General features: G+C 37.0%; 2 protein-coding genes across 3 annotated transcripts; one reads left to right on the top strand and one right to left on the bottom strand.

The window, feature by feature from the left end:
* Nucleotides 1–276: 276 nt before the first annotated feature.
* LOC144838736 (ankyrin repeat domain-containing protein 61-like) lies at nt 277–2,165 on the bottom strand. The gene is made up of 2 exons (XM_078694196.1): nt 1,935–2,165; nt 277–1,536 (listed from the first exon to the last, which is right to left on the bottom strand). Exons 1-2 carry the CDS (start codon nt 2,109–2,111, stop codon nt 280–282), a joined length of 1,434 nt encoding a protein of 477 aa, XP_078550322.1. The 5' UTR covers nt 2,112–2,165; the 3' UTR covers nt 277–279.
* A 197-nt stretch (nt 2,166–2,362) lies between these two features.
* Nucleotides 2,363–9,946, top strand: LOC144838745 (uncharacterized). 2 transcript variants are annotated; one of them, XM_078694209.1, is made up of 8 exons: nt 2,363–2,561; nt 2,996–3,436; nt 3,546–3,654; nt 3,980–4,039; nt 4,620–4,673; nt 7,992–8,075; nt 8,630–8,689; nt 9,740–9,946. In XM_078694209.1, the coding sequence occupies exons 1-8, from the start codon at nt 2,477–2,479 to the stop codon at nt 9,813–9,815; spliced, it is 969 nt and encodes a 322-aa protein (XP_078550335.1). In that variant the 5' UTR covers nt 2,363–2,476; the 3' UTR covers nt 9,816–9,946. The 2 variants fall into 2 exon arrangements, with proteins under 2 accessions (XP_078550335.1, XP_078550334.1); XM_078694208.1 differs by having other exon boundaries at nt 3,543–3,654.
* Nucleotides 9,947–10,503: the final 557 nt, after the last annotated feature.

The following is a 10,503-nucleotide window of genomic DNA, read 5'->3' as shown; positions in this document are numbered from 1 at the left end:
TACTGTAGAGACGTTATTATATATACATATTGTATTATTATTATATATAAAATAATTTGTGTTACTCAAACATTAACTTCGTACTTAGCTTTCACAAAACAAAACGAACTTCAACAAAATAAACAAATAAAAAACGTATCTCCATTTACAACATTTTGTTAGAAGTAAAATAAACACAATGAAATAATACAGACTTCGAAAAACCTCACTTTTTAAAAACACTAAATGGTAACCTCGATCGCCACAGAGGTCTAGTTTTAACTATACGGCTATATGTCATCAGTCCGGATTGCACGTGAATTCGCAAATCTTGTAAGAGCCTTGGATGTTCCAAAGAAAAAATGGAGACGGCAGATCGGTTTTCCGACTAACATATTCAACAGCTAAAGACTTCTTTCTTCGAGGTTCCATTATAAAATCAATTGCGGGATTGGTTAGTTCCAATGACGTCAACATACTACGTGTAATATTTATAGGCTTCACAGCCTTTCTGATGCAACATTTGCAAATAAACTGTAGTGTGGAAGGATTTTTACTCCTGTGTTTAATTTCTTCAATGATCAGTGGATTCGTTGATACATTGTTGGTGAGCATTTCATTCAGCTCCGATGGCAAGTCGTCGGCTTTCACTTGCATCGTGGCGTTTAATAGTGAGTTGAGACCGTGCAGATTGTCAATGAAATTCGATAAATCAGTAATGCCGTAGAAATTGGCAAGAATGTCTCTCTTGTTAAGGTACTCCATCTTAATGCTTCCATAGTTGTGGAGATAAAGACTCAAAGAAGTCCTTCCAATGTCGTCTTTGATGTTCGGGTCTGCGCCATGATCGATAAGCATTCGGATCACGCGGTCACGATTTCTACTCTGCGAGCAGGCAATGTGTAACGGCGTGCTGCCATGTTTCTTATCTCTTTGATTGACATCAAGTTTGCAACTGGAAATCAAAAACCTCACACATTCGATGCCACGATTCATGAAGTTTTTCGTAGCGAGGTGCAGAGCTGTTTCCGAATTATCATTTACAAGAGCAGGATTGGCACCAAGAGAAACCAACTCTTGAAGAACCCCAAAATGGCAGTAATCTGCAGCAACGTGGATTGGTGTATTTCCAAAGATGTCAGACGTTTCTAAATCAATCTTTGTGCGCAGAAGAGGAGCGATTGCAGGTATTAGACGCACAATAGAATAGAAAGCACAGAGATGAACTGGACTCCTTCCATCATAATCCTGCGTATTCACATGACCTCCGAACTCGATTATTAATGTCATCAACGGAAACCCACGTGTCAGAGTGACGTCACCGACTGTCGAATGATCATTCACACTTTCGCAGTAGAGTCTCCTAATCAGACCATGAATGGCAGTACGTCCGAGGTTATCCTGGATGTTAGGATCCAGTCCAGCCGCGAGTAACAGCTGCGCAATTGCAAGCTCCGCGTACGGCTGTATTTGATTACAAACGATATGTAGAGGTAGCAAACTTGGATCTTTTGAAGAATCTTCCCCAGAAAAAAGATCTTTGAAGTTGACGCAACTCTACGAATAAACGAATTAAATGAAAGCACTCTCAAAATCAAGAAAATGTATTTAAGACCAAATATAAACCGAGGGGTTACCTCTAATTATTATTTGTCATAAAATGGAACCTAAAAAACTTTGAAATATTTTTATAATTTCCACTAAACTTAATACAGGCTATTGGTAAATCTGGGGACAAATCTCACATGAAGTATGCACCCGACTACTGTAAAGTAATTAATCACTTGGATGACCACAATCACTGAGTTTAAAAAACAGTAAAATAAATTATATTTAAAGAAATGTTACATATTGATATGGGCATAGGAAATAATGTAAAGTGCCGCTGATTATGATGAATGTTATAGAAATGTTAGGCCTACCATGCCCGTAAGTGTATAATTAAACTTTCTTACATTTATCGCAGCTCTACACGTTTCAACGTTATATTCCCTGACACATTTGCAAATGTATTCCCGTGGAGTTAGTTTCCTTGGATTAGGTCGGTACAAACGTACATAACAAAACTGATGATTATCAAACACGACGGGATCATTCTCAATTTCGTCCTCCTCTTCGTCCTCGCTTATCATAATATTGGTTTTTTTTTAATTTTGATTTTCTACATTTTTGTACAATTCCTGTTTCTAGCTCCAGTGTGGATTTGAGCAGGCAAGTAAAAACAAAACAATAGTCGCGCCTGACTTTGTTACTATGGCGTATTGTTCTATTTGCAATAACAAAAGAACGCGCGAGGGTTCGGATGTGCGTGCTTAGTTTTAACGCGCTTGCTTTGTTTCGAATAACGCTGGAAGTTAGCAACGACAATTCCTCCAACAATACATAGGCTTCTAGCAGATGATTAAAGATGTATGTAGGCTAGTTAGACCATATTTGTAGTTACAGTAAGGTAATTTATATAGATATTTAATTGATGTAGTTCGAACCCTTTCCTGCGATGAGGAAGTCGGTAAATATGATGTCAAAGTGCTTGGTCTTTTTTGTATTATCTATACAATTTCACAAGGCCATAAACGGACAGGGTGAGTACCTTCAAATATACGCTAGGTGCCTAGGCCTAATTGTATTCGTTCATAATTCGGTCAATGAAGGTTGCATGCGTATTATTTTAGCCAATCTCATATTCAAATTCATAATTCTGTGTAAATTATATCAAGGGCATTGGCGTAGGATCTAGGGGCCTATGCCCTAGACAGTAAAGAATGTGGAATTTACAATGTTTGCATGGCGAAGAAACAAAAGCATTACACTTTACACTGAGAAGAATTGTCGTGATTCGGTTTTTATTATTCTGATGACAATTATAATTTTAAGTTTTCTAGGCCTATACAGTGATAACTTTAAAAAGTATATATAGGCCTATAGTGTATGGCTTATCAACGTACAGTATAAACAGTAGGCCCCTAGGCTTAGTTAACATTACGAGACCTACGCATGTCTTTTTTTTTATATTCAGAAATCAAAAGTCCTCTAGGCCCAGAGAAACAGTCCGTACCAAGACCGGCACCTGCAGAATCGAATTCTATTCAACATGCAGCCAAAAATACCCAGAAATACCAAATAAAACAGATTTTAGAACAATTAAAACAGCTTAGGAAGAGTGCACCAGCTGAAAGAGGAGGAATTAGAAGACAAAATGAAGACAGAAGAAGACAGCGACTGTACGACAGAAAAGTTAGTGTCATGGGTGGAAAACAGGAAAGGGTGCAACCTCCTCAACCGTACCCGCAATCGCGTATTGCATCACCTAATCGCCTTAAAACGGTTCATAGTAGTGGAATAATGAAAGAAAGAAAGAAAGGTCCTATAATTAGTAAAATAAAAAATGTACGAGAATTGGAAGCAAAGAGGATGATGGAGAAAATAGAAGCGGAAGAGACTAGAAAAGATTGTAACAGTAAGTTGAATTAAATATCATCAAGTAAAAAAAGTAAAGAGGCCTAGGCCTACAGAGAAATCATAACACTTTTCAAACAGGAGTAATTAATCTATTGTTTTTTCAGCAGATATAAAATTATTGATAGGGATTTTAATAGGTATTGCGTCAACGGTCGCCGTTGCTGGAATATTTTTTGTCGCCAAATATTTCCTATGTATGCCTACCAACAACACTGAGTAAGTGTAACGTATACCATTTTGTTTTCATGAATTCATAAGCATTTAAAAAAGACACTTTAGACTAATTTGAATGTGTGACGTTGTTTGTGATGGTGTGATTTCGTATTTTCTATACTTCAATTTTGGTATTATGTACATAAAAATGAAAATGTATAACTTGTTTTCAATATAAAACATTCAAGAATTAATTTATTAATTTGTGATGATGCAGCAGAATGGCTACAATTTTATTGTATTTTCTTCATTTTTGGCTACAGGAAATGATGAAATGGGTGAAAGTGGCTATTAATTTGTGTGCTTTTTTTTACATTTTTATTTACAGATATAACGACGGTATAGGAAAATCGAAATCGATCAGTGACAGAAAACCAACTTTACCGAAGTAAGTAATTTTTTTTCATTTTTTGTCAAAGCTCTTTTTATTAAAGAACCAATAAAATCAATTTTTTTACTGTAGGCATAAAATATAGTATTTATTCTGTAATATTTTCTTTATAGTACATTTTCTTTCTTTCTTTTATTTACCCACAAATATAACATTGTAACATCAATAAAACATATATCAAGGGAAAGGTTAAAAGATAGTTGAAACAATCAAGTTCAACCCCTAAACATTGAAGAATAAATAGTTATATAAATAAATTAGTGCTACCTTTCTAAAAATTATTATATAATATTTCTCTCAAATATATAATTCTCTTTTAGAAATAAATAAATATTGTTATCCAAAGCAGAGGGCTTTGTGATAATTTAAGAGCTACGCATTTTTTTCGTGGCCTGGGACCAAACCTTCAAAACTGAGTGTTGAAGAATAGAGGGACATCCCAATTCCCCGTATGTGCACAATCAAGTAAACATTACCACCTGACTTGGTCGTCGGAAGTGGCAAATCGAAAGCTCTTTATATCTTTATAATCATTTTTGTAAAAATTCTGAATAACTGACAGCTTTTCTTTCTCTAGACGCAACCCAAGGGAAGCAAAGCCGAATGAATACGTCATAATAAAAAGAACAAGGTGATTATTTAATTGTTTAGAAGTCGTTCCAAGAAAGATAAAATGTAAACATATTAGAAAACTACCCATATACAATTAATATATCGATATCGATATTTTCATTTTAATATTGTTTGTTCACTTTGTTGTGAACCAGTGTGCAACAGAGCAGATTGTACATGCTTTTGTTACCAGTCGGCTTGGTATGGGAAATTCCCTGCTGTATGGTCTGCCAAAGAAGCAGTTGCGGACTCTCCAGAAGGTGCAAAATTGGGCAGCTCGCTTGGTGATGTGTGCCAAGAAGTATGATCACGTCACACCATTGTTCAAAGAGTTAAATTGGCTACCCATGGAGTCACGTGTTAAATTTAAGATCCTGCTGCTGGTGTTCCGATGCCTAAATAGTTGCGCTCCAAAATATCTCTCAGAATTGTTGACAGTCAAGAAGGGAAAGCGAGAACTAAGATCTAGTCATCAGGTGCTACTGGACATTCCGAGGAGCAAACATAGTTGGGGAGATCGGACTTTCAGTGTTGCTGGACCTAGGCTCTGGAACCACCTACCCTTGAACATTGAACACACATCATAACACAAGTAGTTTCACGAAATGTCAAAAACATAGACATCGTCAAATTCCAGTCTGATGTTCTTGATTCTCTCTCACAATGTTCCCTGGCCTCTGACATTGATTCTATGGTGAAGGGGTATAATGTGTCGTTACAGAAAATATTAGATTCTCATTCTCCACCTGTGCTTCGCACTCTTGTGCTTCGCCCTCATGCACCCTGGTATACAGGTGAACATCGTTCAATGAAGCAGGAGCGTCGACGTCTGGAGCGCAAGTGGCTGAAATCTGGTCTCATGGTAGACAAACAACTGTACCATAATCAGTGCACTAACTACAATGAACATCTTTATAAGGCCAAGACGGAGTATCACAAAGATGAGGTATTAGGATGTGATCAACGCAAGTTATTCCGTGTTGTTGACAAGTTAACATCTACTGCCATCTCTAGTCCTCTTCCAGCTCATGATGATGCTAAAACTCTTGCAAATCTATTCTCTGACTTTTTTAAGAATAAGATTGAGAGATATTGCAGAACTTTTTCATCAACCTCCCCTCATTATGTTGAATCTCAATCATGTAAAAGTAATTTCAATACCTTTGACCCTGTCTCTGCTGATGATTTACTTAATGTCATTAAGTCAGCCTCCATTACCTCTTGCTCCCTGGATCCGCTTCCTCTTAAATTATTTAAGACTTGTCTTCCTACCCTTCTTCCCTTCTTTACAAAAGTTGTCAACACCTCACTGAGCTCAGGTATCTTTCCATCTTCACTCAAACATGCCTGCATAACACCATTGTTAAAGAAGCCATCTTTGGATGTTGAGGAATTTGCAAGTTACAGACCCATTTCCAATCTTCCATTCCTTGGAAAAATTATTGAGAGGGTTGTGTCCAGTCAGCTGCAATCATATCTGAATAGAAATGGGTTATTTGCCACTAGACAATCCGCCTATCGTCCAAACCATAGTGTAGAATCTGCACTTCTTCTTGTGCATAATGATATTAGCATTGCACTTGACAACCATAATGAGGTTCTTATGGTCCTTTTAGACTTCAGTGCTGCTTTTGACACCATCAACCATAAGCAGTTATTACATCGTCTATCATCACGTTACGGTATCTCTGGAATTGGTCATAATTGGTTTGCATCATATCTAAATGATAGGTCCCAGTCCATTGTCATCAAGGATGTTTTGTCGAACCCGACTCTGCTTACAGTTGGTGTTCCACAAGGGTCTGTGGTTGGTCCTCTTCTGTTTATTTTATTTACCGCCCCACTACTTGACCTTATTGAATCTCACAATGTGAAGTGTATGGCGTACGCTGATGACACTCAGCTTTATGTCACTTTCAACCCTAATCAGCGTAATTCTGCTGTCAGTAAACTTGAATCCTGTATTGCCGAAGTCAGAGCATGGTGTCAATCTAACAACCTGGTTATGAATGATGCTAAAACAGAACTTATTCATTTTTCTTCTCGTTTTAAGCCTGCGTGTTGGACTGCCTCTGTTAAGATTGGTAATTCTTTCATTCAACCAACGTCATCCTGTAGAAACCTTGGAGTTGTCATGGATTCAACGCTTTGTATGTCCAATCAGGTACATAACATCTGCAAAGCTGGGCTTCACGCTATTCGTAAAATTGGAAGCATTCGGAAGTACCTGGATTCAAGATCAACTGAGATTCTTGTTCACGCCTTTGTTACATCAAGGCTAGACTGTTGTAACTCATTACTTTATGGCTTACCAGCAAAGGATATCTCTAAAATTCAGCGAGTCCAGAACACAGCTGCCCGATTGGTCGTTCAAAGCCCCATAAGGCAACATATCACACCTGTGCTGAGACAGCTTCACTGGCTTCCGGTAACACAAAGAATTACATTCAAGATCCTGCTCTTTGTTTTCAAAGCTCTTCATAATTCTTCATCTAAGTTCATTTCTGAACTTATTCAACCTTATGTTCCTAAGCGGTCTCTGAGATCTCGATCTGAGTCTCTTCTTGCCCATATATTTCATCCCTCCACTAAGTTTTATGGAAATCGTTCATTTTCTTCGGCATCCGTTTCTCTATGGAATGCGTTGCCTATTGAAATCCGTCAGGCTACTTCCACCAGTGTCTTCAAATCTCTCCTCAAAACCCACCTTTTTAATTTGTAATTTTTCAAAATTTTCTGTCTTTGTAAAGCGCATTGAGGCTTTCAGCATAATGCGCTATATCAAGTACCAGTTATTATTATTATTATTGAGTCACTTTAAGTCACTACTCAAAACTCACCTTTTCTGATTTTTTCTACAGCGCCATGAGCAATGAATATTGGAATGGCGCTATATAAATCGAACGATTGATTGATTGATTGATTGATTGATTGATTGATATGTAAATGGGGGAATTTCCCACAGGTGTGAAAGACAAATACCACAACTAGTAAGGGTCACTTTGTAATCGAGTGCTGCCATCAAACGGCGCTGTTTCGTCTGTCCACACCACAACAGCAGACGAATGTACATTCACTGTACACTGTTGGTATTTATAGAAGCCAGACATAAGATCAAAGGAACGTCAAGGCGAGTCCAGATGTACTGGGTTCTTTAAAGTGCACACGAGCCAGATGCGTACACTGGACCTGCGGATGTAAGTCCTTATCCGAGAATACTTGTCGAGGAGTGCCTTGAACCCTATGGTTTGCGGCGTCCCATACCTTACTTGCTCGGCGACTCGAGCAATATGTAAAGTGATATTAAAATCATCATAATCATCTGTACTTTCTTTAGGAAAGAGGAAGACGATCCATACGACAAAATTGTCGATGATTCAGATGGAATTTATATAGATGACGATGAAGTTGAGCCAATCAGGTAAATATTACTTAAGTGTGGTTCCCACTGGCGACGCAACGTAACGCAATACTAGGCAACGTAAAAAAATGCCCTTCCGATAATTGCGTGAAATCAAACCTTGCGTCGTCGGTTCCCACTTGTGATTACGCAATACAGCACTTTGCGTCAAAACGTCGCTGCGTTGCGTTGCGTTACTTTGCGTCGCTAGTGGGAACCAGTGTCCGTATTCACCAATCTCACTTAGGCTAAGGGAAATACTTACCCTTAAAATTTAAGAATTCCCTTAACAAAGGGAAACACTTAAGGGGTATTCACAAATGAGTTAAGGGATCCACTTACCTAAGGGAAACCCTTACTTTTAAGTAAAACACTTAATGGAAAAATATTTATAAATATTCATGAGTTTCCCATCAAGGTACGAATAGAGTTAAGAGAACTTTTAAGGGACCTCTGAGGTCCCTTAAAACAACAAAGCTTTAAGTCATTTTAAATTCCAAATGACTACTTCATATGAGTGAGCTTCAACTGATTCTACTAGAAAGTAGCTAAATTGTTTATTTTTTATTTTCCAGAGAAGAACATGAAATAGCTAATTTGCGACCTGCGCCGTCAATACCAAAGACAGTCCAAAAGTAAGTAGAATGTTATCATCACGATTTTGTTAGGTGATCAGCTTTCAATTTTACTAGAAGTTAAGAAGGCACTATTCGCATACGTTGAGTTTATTACCAGTTTTTGACGACGGGACAAACAAGTGACGTAATACATAATTTATTCCCGTTGAATGCTCCTGATATTTGATTTGAAAAGGATTTAAAAGAGTGTGTTGATAAGTTTTTTCTCTACGCAAAGAGAATTTAACAAAGAGAAAGGAGTGGATAAATGGAGATGCAAGAGAAAAAATAAATCCAAAATATAATAAATGGAATAGATACCAGAGAAGAAAAGATGAGCAATCTTTGAAAGAAAACTTCAAAAACAAAGAAATAAAACAACTTCCATGATTAAATTAGCCAAACAAACATTTGAATCTAAGTTAGCTAAAGATGTAAAAATTGATCCTAAAAATGTCTGGAAATACGTGCAACGCGAGACAAAATCAAAATCCAAATCCATGATTCTTGGCTTAAATGACATTGAAGGGGATATCGTCATAGAAGATATTTTGAAAGCCAACCTGTTCAATGAGTCTTTTCGTCTGTTTTTAGTCGCGTGGTCGGTCGGTCTGTCTGTCGGTCCGGTATCACTATGCGTTTTATCGCTTTTCTGTACTTTTTGAACTGTTTTGATGTACAGAAAAGTTTTAAAGTACATTACTGTTTGAAAGTTCATTTTTTTTCTGAGAGCACGCGACTTATGGCTGTTGGTTGGCCTTGTTTGAGCTCTGTCTACACTATCAAACTTTATGTGACAACAAAAATGTGATGTGCCCAAATATGATAGTGATATGCTAAATATGGTAGTGATATGACATCATGTCCATCACATCACATTTTTTTGTCACATAAAGTTTGATAGTGTAGAGAGAGCTTTACTGTTGAGAATAATGTCAACAATTATACCAGTGATGCAACAAAGAAATCAGTTTTATTCAATTTAAAAAATGTGATAATGTCTTCACCAGCATCGCAATATGCACTAGCTTCATATCATATATGAACTTATTGCCTTTTTCTTGACAGATCACATAGTCGGTCTGAAGATATATATGAAACACCGATGCGACCAAAAGATAATGAATATTTAGAATTTGAATGACATTTTAGAAGGAGGGAAGGAAGGAAGGAAGGAGAGAAACTGGCATTAGTTTAGTTAGAGAAACGAAGAATAAACTGCTAAATCGTAGATATATAAATATTTTAACTGAAATTAAACATCGAATTACTCTTAGTGTTTTTTTTGTTTTTGTGCTTTTTTAGGTAGGGGGATAGGTGGAGTTTCATTATTGTTTTTAATAGGAATTTAATATTTTCCTTTTTAGACCGTGTTCCGCAGCCAAAAATTAACCGATAATTAACCGATAAAAATTAACTGATAAACTGCCTGCGAAAACGGGGTTTAACCGATTCTGCTCGAGAAAAATTAACAGATAATATCTCATTAAAATCGGATAATTATTTTTTTATACATTTGAACTGCAGGAAAATGGTTGCGTTGCGCACCTGGTGGTTTGGTAATGACTGAAAATGCGCATTGTATTTTTAAATTAAAATTAATCGCCTGATAACCGATAATTGGCTGTGTTTTGGTTGTTCACTCTCTTCCGGCCCTCAGCACGCGTCTGTACGTGTGTTTATATGGAATACGGGAATACTACGCGAAATAACAATACGCACTTGCTGTAGTTTTTACGCACTTGTTTCAAATGACGGTTAGAGTTAATAATCTGCTAAAAGAAGTGAAGAAAATGAAACCCTGTTGGATGATGTACCTTTTGATATTTTGC

This window comes from Antedon bifida, chromosome 3 (genome assembly GCF_963402885.1).
Source record: "Antedon bifida chromosome 3, ecAntBifi1.1, whole genome shotgun sequence".
Lineage (NCBI taxonomy): Eukaryota > Metazoa > Echinodermata > Crinoidea > Comatulida > Antedonidae > Antedon > Antedon bifida.
This window is presented reverse-complemented; position numbering and strand designations above follow the sequence as displayed.

Coding starts and splice junctions, on each gene's coding strand:
- LOC144838736 (XM_078694196.1), bottom strand. CDS start 2,111: ATGATAAGCGAGGACGAAGAGGAGGACGAAATTGAGAATGATCCCGTC. Junction 1,537..1,934: donor CGTGTAGAGCTGCGATAAAT/GTAAGAAAGTTT, acceptor GTTTATTCGTAG/AGTTGCGTCAACTTCAAAGA.
- LOC144838745 (XM_078694208.1), top strand. CDS start 2,477: ATGAGGAAGTCGGTAAATATGATGTCAAAGTGCTTGGTCTTTTTTGTA. Junction 4,040..4,619: donor AGAAAACCAACTTTACCGAA/GTAAGTAATTTT, acceptor TTCTTTCTCTAG/ACGCAACCCAAGGGAAGCAA. Junction 4,674..7,991: donor GTCATAATAAAAAGAACAAG/GTGATTATTTAA, acceptor TACTTTCTTTAG/GAAAGAGGAAGACGATCCAT.